The following is a 16,973-nucleotide window of genomic DNA, read 5'->3' as shown; positions in this document are numbered from 1 at the left end:
TTTCAGACTTGAGGGCCACATTCCCTTCTAAACAACCTTCTGGGGGCCACGTGACATTGGTGGGTGGTGCCAGAGATAATAGTGAACAAAGCAATTTCACTTTTGCATACCAAGGCTAGCTTCTACACAAACCTCTCTTATCCTTCATTTAGGGAAGCAAGATGCATTATTGACGTTCATGGATACATTTCAGCCAGGCCAAAACTTTCATAGAATCATAGAATCATAGAGTTGGAAGAGACCACAAGGGCCATCGAGTCCAACCCCCTGCCAAGCAGGAAACACCATCAGAGCACTCCTGACATATGGTTGTCAAGCCTCTGCTTAAAGACCTCCAAAGTAGGAGACTCCACCACACTCCTTGGCAGCAAATTCCACTGTCGAACAGCTCTTACTGTCAGGAAGTTCTTCCTAATGTTTAGGTGGAATCTTCTTTCTTGTAGTTTGGATCCATTGCTCCGTGTCCGCTTCTCTGGAGCAGCAGAAAACAACCTTTCTCCCTCCTCTATGTGACATCCTTTTATATATTTGAACATGGCTATCATATCACCCCTTAACCTCCTCTTCTCTAGGCTAAACATGCCCAGCTCCCTTAGCCGTTCCTCATAAGGCATCGTTTCCAGGCCTTTGACCATTTTGGTTGCCCTCCTCTGGACACGTTCCAGTTTGTCAGCGTCCTTCTTGAATTGTGGTGCCCAGAACTGGACACAGTACTCCAGGTGAGGTCTGACCAGAGCAGAATACAGTGGCACTATTACTTCCCTTGATCTAGATGCTATACTCCTATACTCCTCAAGGAGGGTTCAAAGCAGGGTTAGTGAAGGGTGTGACTGGGAAGGGTGTGAGGCCTGGGGAGAGATTTGAGGGCCAGATAGTGTGATTTGGAGGGTCACATTGAGTCCCTAGGCCTGAAGTTCCCTTCCCCTTCCCTTGCCTTACTTTCTCCATGGGCTGGATTGCCCGAACCAGCCCTGTGCTGTGCAAGGACTTCCAATTGTACCATGGAGTTTCCTCTCCTCCCTCAAAATTCGCTTGGCATGGGTGGGAGTGGAGAATCACCAGAACAAAACACAGGGGGGGTATTGTTCCATCTCTGAAGCTGCAATACATGCACAGATATAATGTTCAGAAGAAGAGTGATGTTGACTTCCATCCTGGGATTCTGCCTACCACTTCCACCACCCACACTTGCTCCCGTCTAATCTTCCACTAGACCACTCCTTCTCATTTATTAACACCACAACTAGAGACATTGGCCTTGTTTTTGGCTACAATTTTCAGAAGGGACTCCTAGGCTGTTGATGTCCAGATTGCACCTTATTCCTGCTCTGCGGTATTGTATCAACAACAGATGGTGGGCCAACAGGTTATAGGCTAACCGACTTCTACAAGTCATAACCAAAAGTATATATAAAAATCATGTCCAAGAAATGCATAGTTTAGGATAACGCATAACCAGGAATACTTTAGGTTTCTCAGTGCCTATTTGTGAAGGGGAAATACTTCTAATTTTGGTGTGGTTTGAAGTGGGGTGGAATCAGATTGATGTGGAAATGACTGCAGAACACTTTGAATGAAAACCTGAGGAACTGACTTGGATTAGAAACAGAGTGATCTGTCTATCCCTACACCTGTGACCAAGAATAGCAATAAGCACAAGATAGAGGCTACCTGTGTCTGAGTGCTTGACCTAGTTCAGAAAGATAATCATTGCATTTCCATGCCTTTCCTTCACCTGGAAGAGATGTGCCTTCAGTAAAAGGAATACACAGGAGATAGCACTATGCGTGTGGCATATTCCAAACCTTTCCCTTCCATGAACAGCCTTTTGTCTCTGAAAGATCATTTTTTATGCAGGCTCCTTGCAAGTAAGTGATACCATCTTTTTCAGAGCCCGTAGATTTATATCAACGCCCAGCTGTGTCTGAGGATGCTGGCAGGCTAACAGCTCTCATGCCGCGTCAAAATCACGAAATATTACTATTTGCAAAAGCTGCTCTGGGTTATGCATCCATGGGTGCCTGTGTCTCCCCAGGCCTGTGCTGATGTAGGTCTTTGCCACTTCAGTTGAACTGATGAACAGGAAATTGGAAAGATACTGTCTCCAGCTCCCTCCTGGTCATTTGTTTTCTTTATCTCTAAGGCTGAAGAGCGATTTATTCCCTTCAGAGATTTTAAATCCATGGCAAAATTTATGAGCCGGAAATTAGATGAGCAGGATTTTATGTTTGACTATACACAGCTCTGCCATGCTGCTGCTGTCGGGTGAGTTTCAAATGGGATTCTTATATTAAGTGAGTGCATGTTATTGTGGCACTAGTGCAATGGGTTAGGGCAGGGATGGAGGGTCTGTGGCTCTTCAGATGTTTATTATGTCCATTTTTATTATTTTTATTTAGAGAATACTGTATCCTCCAGTTAATCAAATAATCCTTAAGTGGTCACATAAAGCAATTTAAACCAATATAAAAAAAACCCCAGCAGAATTGCAACCAAGTGATTGTAGATGTTGTTGGACTCCCAACTCCAATGACCAGCATGGTCAATGATCAGGCATGACGGGAAGTGGGGTCAAACATCTTGGCAGGGAGGTGTCCCACGTTGCCCCTTCCTGCCCTTTGCTTCAGAGCCCTCTTTCCCCAGCCTCCACCCCTTTATATGCTCAATTCTCGCAAAAAATAGGCAGAATGGAACCATATCGAAGAACAGCACAGTTATCTCCCCATAACAGATTGCCTGTCATTTTGTGAGCCCATCAATAAAGTATATCACTGTGTGAAAAAATTACTTTTTTAGCTCTCCAATCTAGATCCTTAATAAACAACATGTTTACCTGGAGATAATCTATTCTGCAGTTTATCTGCTTTTAATATACAATTTAAAGGTATGGCCCCTGATCCAGATCGCACCATTTCTGACCAAAATAACGCTTCTGCCCCACAACCTGCTAGTTGGTTCCAAAGGCCTTTGGGCTATAAGCATTCTGGATTTTTCCCTTGGGCCATCCTATACATGTCTACTCAGAACTAAGCCCCACGGAGTTCAAAGGGACTGACTCCCACGTAAGCAAGTACAGTCTTACCTTAGAAGTTAAGCAGCCTAGTTCTCGAATGTTTTGGCTCCCGAATGATCGAAACCTGGAAGTGACTGTTCCGGTTTTCAAACATTCTTTTGGAAGCCGAACGTCTGACGGGGCTTCCATGGTTTCCAATTGGCTGCAGGAGCTTCCTGCAGAATCAGAAGCCGCGCTTTGGTTTTCAAACATTTTGGAAGTCGAACGGACTTCCGGAACAGATTCCGTTTGACTTCCAAGGTACGACTGTATAGGCTTGCAACCTTATAACTGGTTTTTAACCTGCTTAAAGCTATCTTAACGAAAGTAGCTTGGGTAGCTGTTTTTACTCCTCCTCCCCCCTTTTATTCTGCTTTTCAGTATTTTGGGTTTATTTGTTATTATTATTTTAAAATACTTATAGGAAGTGTTTATGATTAATGCTTACTTGAGGTGACTTACAGAAGAACAGATAGAGACAATTCCAAGCAATAATAAAATGGGTGGCAAGGGCAAAACCTCCCATAAATCTCATAGTCATAAAGCCAGCACTAATAGACAGCAGCGTACGGCGCTCACCTGACCTCCCAACAACAGTCAGTGCTGCTTACTAGCAAGGGAGAGGGGGCAAGATAGTGGGGAGGTCAGAGCAGTGCAAATGCACCAGTAGGAGTGCCAGACTGACTTTGCCAGTGTGTTTGCATCACCCCTCCCCTCCCAGTAAGCAGCAGCACCCCAGGTGTCAGGTGTCAGGTGAGTGTTGCTACCCCACCATGTTGCCTGCTATCGGTGATAAATACATATCCAACTCCACATGATAGGTCTTATTTTATTTTTTGCAAGACTATCTGTCCGAAGGAACTCACAGCAGCGTGCAGAATTACTTGCGAATACGCCTGTGAAAATAATTTTTTTTATTTTTTTAAAAACTTGTGTAATCAACACTCCCTCATTAGTCTATCTCCAAGCAAACACTGAGCCAGATTTTTTTGAATGCGGCAAACAGTAGCACAGCTATTAATCTGCAGCAGTGTTATTTTGTCTGCGCCTCCTCCTGACCCAGGAAGAATACAGGATCCAGTTGGGAGACTGCAGGATTGCCAATGGAAAGTCACTTTTGGGAACCTGGTGCAGTGGCTAAAATGGACTGGTTGTCCATCCACTGGACTGCTGTCGATCTAGCTGTGCCCTTTCTAATGAATGAAGGTGCCAGCTGAGAGGATCACAAGTTTCAAGCGCTTGTATTTGGACAATTCAAATTATCTGAATGAAAGCCATCTGGAAAGAAATCTGAGTGCACCAGCGGTTATCAGCTTCCATGGGAAAACCCCCTACCCGGACACGAAAAGGTATTCCATTCATTAAGTTCACATTTATTTTAGGGTAGCTGTGATCATGCAGAAGTTTGGCCAGGCTTTGACTGTGAGTTGATGGGAAGCCCAGTTCCAGCATATTTATATTCAGAGTGTATTTATACAAGCAATATTTCACACAGCTCAGCACATGTTGGCAAAACTGTGTATCAACAGATGCTGCCTCTCAGCCACTGATCTGCATAGACAATGACTGCTCATGGGACACTCAGAGATGCTGAACGCATTGCAAGGATGTCAGACCGAAATGTACCAGGCTTTGTTCAGGTAATTATGTTGCTCAAGAACAGCAACAGCAAATGTGGAGTAAGCTTAGGGACACTCACACATGCAGTTTGCTACTCCAGAGCACTGCTTCCCAAAAGCCACAGGTATGTGATCACGTGGGCAAAACACAATGTGTGAACCAGTAGCATAGATGCTCAGGAACAATTCCTATGGTTGTGGCAGCACTTCTGGAGTTACCGCATTCGTGGAAAGTGCTTACGGCTAGATCATGAGCTATGTTTCTGCATGCTTTCTTATGCATGGGAATTCTTGCATGGGCAGCGAACAGGTACCAAGATGCATGTAAGTTTCATAGCATGTTTATACAGTTGGTGGTAAGAACATAGTCCAGCATTTGAGATACGGAAGGCCTGTTTTACACTTAGCATGTCTCACTCAATAGGATAGCTGTTCCTAGCCCCCATGTGCATCAGTGGAGCACATATAAGTACGCTTCCCCCCGTTCCACCCCTTTTACTGATGTGTTTAGTGATGTTTTCAGGTCACTTCTGGGTTCGGCACCAAGCACAATCACATATCATTCAGACATGCGTTAATCAGTTGTTTCCTGTACATAACTCTGTGCTTCATACCAGCAATTCCTCACAGGGGTGTGAGCTGTTGTTGTTATGATGGTGTTTACATTTATTTCATTTTGCTAATGAATCACTTCTTATAAGGCACCCTCCAAAGTGATTTACAATACAACAAGATATATAAAAGTTACATACAGTATATAAAAACAGGTAAAACAATTGCATATATAAAAGCTTGCACCTGGAATAAGAAGTCTGTTCTACAGGGTGCTTAGAGATCAGAAGTTATAAACCATCACCAGCATGTTATGGAGCAACAATTTGTTATCTGTGTCTGCTTATACATATGTTCAGGGTTTGGTTTGCACCTCAAAAAGAGTACTTTGGGGGGAAAAGAACCATGTGCCAGTTCTAGTTTGGATGCAGAAAGCCTATTCCTTTTGTTGTTTCTTCTTTTTATGTTTAAATTTGTTCATATATTATTCAGCACCAGATTTAGGGCAGTGTGGGCAGTTCCCCTGCAAAGGCACTGAGTCATGGGGGTGCAAAATTGAGAAGATCCAGAACTGAGAAGATCCATTTTGGAGCACCAAATTTTGGCCTCACACATGCCGCCATATTACAACAGATTACTCAAGTCCACCCCTGTATTATTTCATCTATATCCCATCTTTCTTCCAAGGAGCTCAAGTTCACGAATCTCCTCCTCTGAAACTTTTCCTCACAGCAACCATGTCAAGGTACATTAGTCTGTGAGACAGCGATGGTCCCCAAACCATCCAGCGTGCTTCACATCGCTTAGTGGTGATCTGAACTCCGATCTCCCTGATCCTAGCCCAAAACAGTTCCCCATACTATGGTGAACCCAACAAGAAAAAGGAAGGAAGAAAACCTTAAGCTGAGGCTGGCACTAAAGTGAGCTTTTTGACAGAATTAATTTCTCACATTAAGCCCTAACAATGTACGTTGTCACGATTACCAGCATCTATAAAGCAATAGGTTGAAACAGTCATCAAACAAAGCCAAGCTGAGTTCCTATCCTGCTGGCTGTCATTATCTTTCCCCTCCCTTACATTACCAACCATTAACAAGATTTGCTTCCTTAAGTGGGCCAGCCTTACAAGACCTCGCTGCAGTCTGACATTTATTCTGCTCCTCTTGACACAGAAAACAAGTGCTTGTTGTATCTGCATACTGCAGATCAGCATTTTACTCAATGCAAACTGGGAGCGTAAAAATGAACTCCTACTTAAACTGTGAAGAATACCATGTTTATTGTCCTTATCTGGGGATATAAAAAAGGCTCCTTTTGGTTCTGCTGCATTAATAACTCAAGTCATAACCTGGCTGGTAATGAACTAAGTGGTGGAAAAAGTCAGGGTCAACAGATTCACTTCCCAGCCCCAATGCGTCCAGATGGTTCTAGCTATCTGTTAAATTGCTTGCCTTTCGGAAAAAATGAAATTTCATCTGTTTTAATTCAAGAGAGTATTGATTTGAAATATTTCACATCAGGAGAATGTAGGATGGCTTCTGTTAGGGTAGTTCTCTTATCCCAGCAAATTTACTTTATTGCTCAGCTAAATGGTATATGAGATCATAAAGATGTGAGCCCAAATCAATGCAGCACCTAAATCAAAGACCAAATCTAAAACCATTTACACATGTGCTAAGGCTGGAGAATACATCCGCAAGCCTTCATCAGGATGCTCAAAGTATAGCACATGGCTGGGTCAGACTTCCACAGCTCTGGCTACACCGGAGAGCAAGACTTTGTCAAGTTTATGCCATAAGTATATTTAAATAGCACCCTCCCAGCTTACATGCATTCTCTTTACGTGTGACTGCCTATTCATGAGGCACTGGGAAATAAATAAATAAACAGATTCATATCAAGAAATAGAATAATTGAATTGCAGAGTTGGAAGAGATCACAAGTGTCAACTAGTCCAACCCCCTGCAATATAGGGATCTCAGCGAAAGCATCCATGACAGATGGCCATCCAACCTCTGCAGGAGATGAAGAGTCCTTGTGACTCGTGAGAAGACGCTCCCCAGAGCCCAAAGAAGACGTCAGCAAGGGCAGAGGAAGCCCTGAAGAGGCCAGAGGCACAGTGGGGCTTTGTTTAGGCTGCTCAGCCTCCCCGCATAGTAGCTAACATGTGGGGTAGCTCAGCTGCTGCCACTTTCCCATGCATCTTCCATCCTCCATCTGGCCCCAGAGCTTCAACTGCAGATATTTTGGACTGGATTGGGAAGAAAGCAGGAGAGAGAGCTGGAAAAATAGGCATTTAGAGGGTCCCCACTGTATGTGATTTCACTTATGCACGCAGTAGCCCGGAACATAACCCCCATGTAAGTGGGGAGATGACTTTCTATGGGGGGGCTGTTTTGGAGCTGGAGCCTGCAAAATCATATGCTGATTAACCCTGATGCTCAGGGATTGATCTTGCACTTTTGAAAATCAATCCAGTTCTCGAAAAAATTACTTCCAAGTCAATGTGCTTTTGATTCTGTGGTAAGAGTGTCATTCAGTTTCCATTAAAGCTATGGCAAAACTCCCACGGAATGTAATGATTCTGGCTTGCACTCTATGCAAGGCTGCCAATTTTTTTCCTTTTCTTTCCTGGCAGTACTGGGTACAATTTTTGCATTGCGTAACAGGTACAAAGTCAGTTAGGGAAGCTTTTTTTTAATCACTGCATCTCCGTGCTTCTTGTCTAGCCCTACCTGTCTAGCCTTATAATATTGGTAATCACATTCTCCAGGCTACATCTGCCACACTTGAGTACTTCTGTGCGCCTGTGCTTAATGGGCGCATGAGGATATGACTCCAACCTGCGCCCTCTGAACCATGCCAGGCTCCCACGGCTCATGTTCTTGCACTTTGGGGCCAAGGCCTCAGGGTGGGGTGGGGTGCTGCCAGACAGTTATATTGCGGAAGATTTTATCTTTTCAAACGGGCACACATTTTTCTCCCGTCAATCACAGGGAAATTGAACATAAGCACAGACAGAACCTGAGCAAGTATCCACAAGCCGCTTCAGAATCTTATTTAAATCCTGATAAAATCCATGGGAAAACGCCAGAATTAATTGTGAAGAGAAGGGTCTGTTTCATTTTCCAAAAAAACAGAAAGACGCTATTTACTGTATTTCTCGCCCCATAGGACACACTTTTTCCCCTCCAAAAATGAAGGGGAAATGTGTGTGCATCCTATGGGGCGAATGCAGGCTTTCGCTGAAGCCTGGAGAGCGAGAGGCATCGGTGCGCACCAACCCCTCTCGCTCTCCAGGCTTCAGGAAGCTATCCGCAAGCCTTGCAAGCCCGGCGGGAGTTCCTGCGGGCTCACAAGGCTTGCGGGCAGCAGCCTGCAGCCCCGGCGAGTGTCCGCAAGCCTTGGCGCCCGGCAGGAGGTCCCGCCGAGCACGCGAGGCTTGGGGCGGCAGCCTGCTGCCCGAAGCACGGGGAGCCCTCCAGAGGGTGCCCCGTGCTTCGGGCAGGTGTGCGCAAGGCTTGGGGTGGCAGCCGTGGGGGGGGGGGGGAAATAAATTTTATTTTTCATTTCCCCCCCCAAAAAACGAGGTGCGTCCTATGGGCCAGTGTGCCCTATAGGACGAAAAATATGGTACTTTCCTTGAGTTGTTGGATAACTATTTATACTTTGAAAACATGCTCTATATGTTTATTAATATACAGCGTGTGGCAGGGGGGTTATTGTTTCGTTCTAACTATTTATTTGTGCTTTTATCTTGTATTTTTATCTTGTGAACTACCCTGAGATCTGCGGACGAAGGGCATTACAGTCATACCTTGGAAGTCGAACAGAATCCGTTCGACGTCCAAAACGTTTGAAAACCAAATCGTGGCTTCTGATTGGCTGCAGGAAACTCCTGCAGAATCAGAAGCCGCAGAAGCTCCGTCGGACATTCGGGTTCCGAAAGAATGTTCGCAAACTGGAACAATCACTTTGCGGCGTTCAGGAGCCAATACACCCCAGTTCCAGGGCGTTCGACAACCAAGGTACAACTGTATATAAATATTATTATCCCCAGCAATTCCAGGTAGAGATGGGCAAGACCTGCCTGAAACCCTGAAGAGCTGCTGACAGTCAGTGTTGACAATACTAGGCCAGATGGACCAATAATCCAACCTGATATCAGGCATCTTCCCATGTTCCATATAAATGTGTTCAAGGGAAGTGTTGTGGCTGTGGGCTAGAGCACAGGCTTCACATGCCAAAGTTCTGGAGTTCAATCCCTGGAGGACTGGGACTGCCCCTTGCCTGAGCCCCAGCTGAGCTGCTGAAACTCAGTGTCGGCAATACAGAACTAGATGGACCAATGGTCTGACTCCATAAATGGCAGCTTCCTTTGTTCTGGGCTGTATTGTGCTGTGTACTTCTAGGAGGCCATTCTGGAAAAAAACACTCAGGTTTCTCTTCAAATCATATAAACTAACAGATCATGAATAAAACTCTGAGAATATCAGCTTTCTGTTTAGAAAGGGAATCTGACATCATGACCACAGAAGAAATTTTGGAAGTGGGGACAACAGCATAATGTCGTCTAGCAAATCAAAAGACACGTTATATAGAAATGCATCTTCTTTCTAGAGATGTAATCTCAGCCTGGCCAATACAAAGCAACTGGGAGTCTCATTGGGTACAGCTGAGCCCCTCCCACCTTTCTCTTCTCCCATGATATGGAATACAGAGCCTTTGTCCATCTGACTCCCTTGAAGTCAGCAGTGGCTGTTGTCTACTTGTATGGCTTGCTCATATGAAGGAGTACACTGTACTCAACAGAGGAGCTATTCACAGGTTATCCAAGGTAGATTTACTAAAATCAACTGAACTGCTATAGAGCACAGATGGGGTGAATCTGTCACTTAAGTTTTTTCTCATCCCCTCAGCTTTCCATTCTCAAATTCAGTTATCCACATTTCCCCAACAGTTCACAAAAAATTAAATTAAATGAATGACTAATAAATAACAACCTCATGAAAATCCACCAGCATTTTAGTGTGAATTTCTCCCATGAGACACATATTTGTATGCATTTTTTGCCTAATATAAACATTTTTGCAAAGCAATTTCCCATAAAATAATGCATTCTTGTATATCATTTTCACTTATACAGTGCTGCCCCGCAAGACGAATGCCTCGCAAGACGAAAAACTCACTAGACGAAAGGGTTTTTCGGTTTTGCGTTGCTTCGCTAGACGAATTTCCCTATGGGCTTGCTTTGCAAGACAAAAACGTCTTGCGCTTTTTTTTTTTAAGCCGCTTGAAGAGGCGCAGTTGCGACGGACCGTGCTTCGCAAGACGAAAAACATTGCAAGACGAAAAGACTCGTGGAACGAATTCTTTTCGTCTTGCGCGGCACCACTGTATATGTATTCTTATGGATGCTTAACACTAGTGTATGTGTTTTTGTACACATCCCTTGGCTGAAGAACTGCATTGCAAAATTCAGAGCAGTGTGAATTCTGAAGGAAGGCTGTGCTTCAGTTCTCATGTGTCAGAAATTGCAAACTAGGTAGTAAAGGTAAAGGTAAAGGTACCCCTGCCCGTACGGGCCAGTCGTAACTGACTCTAGGGTTGCGTGCTCATCTCGCTCAAGAGGCCGGGAGCCGGCGCCATCCGAAGACACTTCCGGGTCACATGGCCAGCGTGACAAAGCTGCATCTGGCGAGCCAGCACCAGCGCCGCACACGGAAACGCCGTTTACCTTCCCGCTATAAAGCGGTACCTATTTATCTTCTTGCACTTAGGGGTGCTTTCAAACTGCTAGGTGAGCAGGAGCTGGGACCCAACAACGGGAGCTCACCCCCGCCGTGGGGATTCGAAACGGCGACCTTACGATCAGCAAGTGCTAGGCACTGAGGTTTTACTCACAGCGCCACCCGCGTCCCGCAACTAGGTAGGCTGACCTTTAAATGCAAACTCAATCAAATTTCTCCCCCATTCCTACTCTAAAGTGAGCAGCAACCTGAAACTCATCGATGTACCAATTAACTCCCCTGCCAATTGTTCTTTACAATAGTAACATCTATGTCATCCTTCCCGATCCTGATGTTTGGAACAACTCTCTCCAACTACAGCTGTACCTGCAAGGTACTTGCAAGAGTACTCAAGTTCAAGTGTATCTATAAGATTCTCATGAGATTGCTCCCAGGGCACAGATCCGGGGGAAAGAGCACCCCTCCTTGAAATTCAAATTTCAGAAGCCCCTTCAACAAGTTGTAAGATCTTTTTATTTATTTATTTTTAAATAAAGTGTAAAGTTCATTTCACTGAAGCAGGCGCTTAGTGATTAGGCATAAGGATGCACATCTTTTATGGTCCGCAAGCATTAAATTTAGATGATTAAAGTGCTTTGACTGTTTGCGTGTGTTTGTTTTGCATTATTTATACTTTGGATGGTTGTTATGCACCATGTGCCAAATAACAGATAGAACTTTGAAAATCTAAGTGAATAAAATATAAGCAGTTCTGAAACTGCTTGGAATTAATACTTTTGGTGGTGGAGGAGGGAATCTATATTTCAGAGTCTGCTTACAAAGGCACAATCCTAAAGTGAAGAGTTTCAAGACCCAGGAGGTCTGGGGCAGTGGTGCCTGAGGGCCTGTAGGGTTTAGCAGAAGCCCAGTATGCTGATGGAAGGCAAGATATAGCACAAAAACACACTGGCAGAACACCATGGGCTTTCAGGATGAGGAGCCAGACCAAAAGGACTGTTTGGTCCATGCAGGGGCCATACTATTGGTCCATGCTGCCCTCCTTCTGATTGGTTAGGGTGTGCCTACATGTAGGGTGCCATTTGCCACCTATTCCAATGTGGGATTGTACCGTGGATTTAAACCTGGGTCCCCCTGCATATATAGAATGAATTGTTCTATCTGGCTAAGTTTCCTGCTGCAACCCATATAAACGGGTCTTAAGGCAGTGGGGCAGATTCCTGTCCAGTGTTGTGGCTAAGTGGTCGGGAAACTGCTCTATAGAGCTTCAAGTCCTGGGAGCCCTTTCTCTTCTGACCCTGACATATTTCTTGCCAGGCATGTGAGAGGAGAGTCAGGCTGTATTTCTCCCCTTCCCCCTGGTGAGGCTTGGTCTCCAATCTCCTGCTTCCTAACCCCTTGCCCTTTGCAGGGAGGCCACAGAGGCTCCTATCCTGCGGCCACTTTCGTTGCATATTCCTGCCCATCTTCTGGACTGCTTGTCCCATGGGTGGCTCTGGACCCCATCCAAGAAGAGGACTGTGCAACCTGCTTGTATGTATCCTGCCCCAAGGAGATATGTGAGTGCTGTGTTGTGGGTCTTCTCCCCATTAGGTGGATTGTGTGCAAGGTGATTCAAACCCACGCATGGAAGGACACCCGAGGGACTGGCAGCAGGACCATTGTTGGCTGTGTCACTGGGGTAGATAGAACAGGGGGGCAAGTTGTGCATGTGATGATTTCTGAGGCATGCCCACGAGTTCATTGGCTGCCTCACAGACACCATCCTTGGCACATTCCCTGATTGGTGGGCTGCGTTCTCAGCAACACTGTGGGCATGTCTGTCATTTTACACCATATTTGTATTTTCTGCCTGCAGTTTTCTCCTCCTTGACCAAGCTGAGCACACACTGGATGCATCAGCCTTCTGCTGGCAGTGCATCTTCAGTGCTTGTGCGAGTGCAGTTGTACCTTGGAAGTCGAACAGCTTAGTTCCCAAACATTTTGGCTCCCAAACCTCACAAACCCGGAAGTTGACTGTTCTGGTTTGTGAACTATTTTTGGAAGCTGAATGACTGATGGGGCTTCTGCTGCTTCCGATTGGCTGCAGGAGCTTTCTGCAGCCAATTGGAAGCCACGCTTTGGTTTTTGAACATTTTGGAAGTCGAACAGACTTCTGGAACGGATTCCGTTCGACTTCCAAGGTACGACTGTACAGGATTGTAATCTATATTCCTATATTGGGGCTTCCATTTGGGTAAATATGCCTAGGACTGGGCTGTAAATGGGACTCTGGCACTTTTGCACACCTCCACTAAAGCATCAATCCCATGCGCATGACACTTGAGCAACATTCTGGCACTTAAAAAGGTCTGCTTTTATGGTTCCAGTTAGAATTAAATCCCTGGCAGATCATGGTCTTAAGACACTGGAGCGCATTATGAATTCCAGTTTGGGCTGGCCCCACTTGGATTTTATTCACTAGTGTTGGTGGTAGTCATCTTTCGGATGTAAAGAAAGCTTTTGTATCCCGAAGCTCTTCATACCATTTTGACTCTTCCATGACCTTTCCCTCTCTCTCTCTCTCTCAGATCTGCAGTTGCTATTATTTATTCACATGTGACATGAACTTTCTTCTTCTTTTCATAGCCCTGCTGAACAATTCCAGCGCTTTATTTAAAGACATCCCGATGCTCCATTACTAATCCATTAGAACAAAAAACTAGGCCATCAGATAGAAGCATCTGCTGGTGGGCAAGCCCAAACATGTCACGGCAAGAAACACTTGTGCCTGAGCCGTGGGGTGGAGGAAGGGCAGAATGTCAGTGCGAGGTGCTCAGTATCACACTCGTCAATCTCTGCCCAAAGGGCCATTTACATCTAAGAGAGAGGTAACAACTCTGATCTCTTCTCTTTTTTGGAAGCAGTGCAGTCTAGTAATTAAGGTATTATATGTGGATCTGGGAGATAGGAACTTAAGCCACAACTCCACCCCACTTTATCACTAGGTGACAACATTTGTTTAGTCTGTAGATGGTAATATGCTGGCGGGGGGCGCATGCGCTACCTTACAGGGCAGCTGCGAAAGTGGCTAAGAAAAGGGGGTTGTAAAACAATACGCAGATTAGAAGAGTTGCAGAAATAACATTCTTCTTGCATTTCTAAAGAAAATGTGCAGGATTCTGCAAAGCAGCTTGGCTATGTCCTTAAGGGGAAAAGTCTGGGTAGAAAAAAATTCTAGCTGACTGGCCTGCCTCCAGCACCATAAATTAGATTAAGTGTCTGTGGATGGAACAGGCAGTGACAAGACAGGGAAGGAACTGGAATTGATTGGGTGGGAGTCAGAATGTGCTGCAAGGTATAGTGGTGGATCTCCACTGCCAAGGTAGAAGGGAGAAAAACATGACAAAGCTCTTTGCATCTCATCACTTGACCATCATCACCTTTACATTGAATTTTACCAGGATTCCAGTTTTTTTTTTATTTGAATGCACAGCTAGAGTGATTCAATACGGGTCAATGCAAATCTTTCAGTGTCAGTAGTGGAGGGATTCGGCTGTAAAATGGAAACACTGTCTAGCTGCGCAGTTGGGGAGACTCAGGTTCGAATTGTACGAAATTTGCTGTGGGTCATCAGTTTTCCGTCTGTAAAATGGGAATAACAATAATGGCAACAGCTATCTGGTGTAGCTGTGTGATGGGTAATGGACCTCAGATATTTCCAGAATGCCAGGCGCACATTCTATAGATGGAAATTGGATGCGAGGCTCAGCATTTCCTTTTAGGACACTGAACAAGTGGCATTCAGCATCTTCCAGAACTGGATGTCGCTACTTTGCATGAAAATTAAAACGCTCCAGCAGGGCTATTAGCAAAACTGTACAATACCAAACAAAAACGGAAGCTTACGAGAGAAAGCCAATGGGAAATGATTGCCTTGTGGTATGCGTCTGCCTCTGAAGATTTGTAGGCACCCCTATAATTAAAAGAAGTGGCAGGCAACCAGAATGCCTAGAGAGATGATACATCTGTGCTCTGGAAAAAAAATGTTTCAGAACTGGGTTACCAGAGGAGAAAAATTGATGAGCTACGTTGGGAAGGAGCCCAAGGGTAAACCTGCCTGACAGGTCCAGGTTAGGAAGGAGAAAATGAATGGAGGTACGCAGTTAGGTCTTGGGAGAATGCAGTTTTGATGTGGGTGTGTGCAGCTTTCTATCCAGTTAGATGCTCACACTAACAGTGCAAGAACGTGGGGAAGGAAGACAGTAACAGGTTGTGATGCGATGCCAGTTTATAATCCCTTTCAGGGCTCATGATAAAGGGCTCGGTGTCTGAACTGATTACAAAGTTCACCGCTCCCTGTCACAGTTAAACAAACAGAAGGCGATGCCTTTGCAGGAAGAGCAAAGGAGTGCGGGGTGAGGGGGGTGGCTGTCGGTGCCAGCGCTCCCAGCCAGAAAAGAGAAGAGGTTCCTTCTTTCGTGCTGAGCGTAAGACACCAACATACATTGAGAGAAGGGTTAAACAGCTATTACTGTCAATGGGATTTAGCCACCGTGTCAGCGGCAAAAGCTAAACTGTGCAAACAGATTTGGAAACCACTTTCCGTGATGGAGTCGTGGGGGGTGGGAGAGGACTGTGGAGTCTTCCTCTTTATCCCATCTCATCCCAGGGGCTTGGAAGGAAACAAAAAATCCCCCGTGGGGAAATTGGAGGCCACACAGCTGCAAAGGAAGGACACGGCGAGATCTCTAAACAAAGCCCGGGAAATAAGCGCTGTGCAGGAAGGAGAGCGGGAGTGAGGCAACATTCATTGACTGACACCCCCTAGCAGGGAAGTTGCAAACGGAGCAGGAAACAGATCCCAAATGCAGACTCTATTTCCTCCTACCCAGTCCCCCGGTCCCTTCTTTTCCCGGGCATTTCTTACCAACTCCTGCTTCAGACGGCGTAGGTAATGATCCATGTTTTTCTTTTCCATCCTAACATCCAAGTCCATCGGGTAGCTCTGGAGTAATTCAGCTGCTGCAGGGATTCCGGCTCTTCCACCATCCAAGTCCGGCCAGGCAATCTTGAGAGGTGCTTTCCTCGCCAGCGCCAACTAATCCAGCGGCCCCTTTAAATGCCCATTGGTCACTCTGGATAAGAATATCGCTCTCTCCAAAAGTAGAAGGTTGGAAGTTTGCCTTCTCTTATTCACTTCACCAAGGAAAACCAGAAGCCCGATCTCCCCTTAGGAAAGAGATAAAAAGTTGAAATGGCACATGCACGCCGCGCGCGCTGAATCTCAGGCTTGCAGCGCGCGGAAAGCCTGCAAACACGGGCTGCAAACAGGCGTGCGCCCCGCGCGCAGTTGCCTCTTGCAGAAGCTGGCAAGAGAATGTGCTCGGTGCGCGAGCAGCAGAGCAGCAGCAGCAAACTGGAGAGCCAGAGAAAGAAAAGAGAGATCTCGACGCGCGGAGCGCGCGGGTCGAGCGTTGCTGGTGATTGGCAGCTCGGAGCCGCTTCGGCAGCAGGAGGCAGAGGCGAGGCTTAAGGAGAGAGCCGGCTCCCAAGTTTGCGAGGGTGTCTTCTGTCTGCGCACCGGTAGGGAGGTCCCGCCCCAGGGGGTGGGCCTGGCTTCTCAACCCTCTGGGTTGCCTGCTTGGCTCCAGTGCGTTCCCGCTCTGCGTGTCAGAACATAAGACGAGCCTGCTGGATCAGGCCAAGCAATGGTCTATCTAGTTCAGCATCCTGTTCTCTCACCTAGTAGATGTTAGCCTTGTCCTCCATTAATTTGTCTAAAGCTCTTTTGAAGCCACCCAAATTGGTTGGTGGCCATCCCTGCCTCCTGTTCCATTGTTCCTCTGTGCGTTGTCTGGCGAGAACCTTCCACCATCCCTCTTTCTTGGATGATCACAATTCTAGTTTTATGAGAAAGGGAGAAAAACTTTTCTCTATTCAGTTTATCTAACGGTGAGCATAATTTTACAAACTTCTATCATGTCACCTCTTTGTCGCCTTTTCTCTAAACTAAAAAGCCTC

At 45.8% G+C, this 16,973-nt stretch overlaps 1 protein-coding gene across 1 annotated transcript in view; it reads right to left on the bottom strand.

The window, feature by feature from the left end:
• Nucleotides 1-16,520, bottom strand: part of INKA2 (inka box actin regulator 2) — a 30,771-nt gene extending 14,251 nt beyond the window's left edge. The window contains exon 1 of the mRNA XM_081195202.1: nucleotides 15,880-16,520. Coding sequence (XP_081051328.1) covers nucleotides 15,880-15,948 — 69 coding nt within the window. The 5' untranslated portion in view covers nucleotides 15,949-16,520. The remainder of the gene's footprint in view (nucleotides 1-15,879) is intronic.
• Between the last annotated feature and the right edge of the window lie 453 nt (nucleotides 16,521-16,973).

Source organism: Podarcis bocagei (genome assembly GCF_964188305.1).
Source record: "Podarcis bocagei genome assembly, chromosome: 5".
Lineage (NCBI taxonomy): Eukaryota > Metazoa > Chordata > Lepidosauria > Squamata > Lacertidae > Podarcis > Podarcis bocagei.
This window is presented reverse-complemented; position numbering and strand designations above follow the sequence as displayed.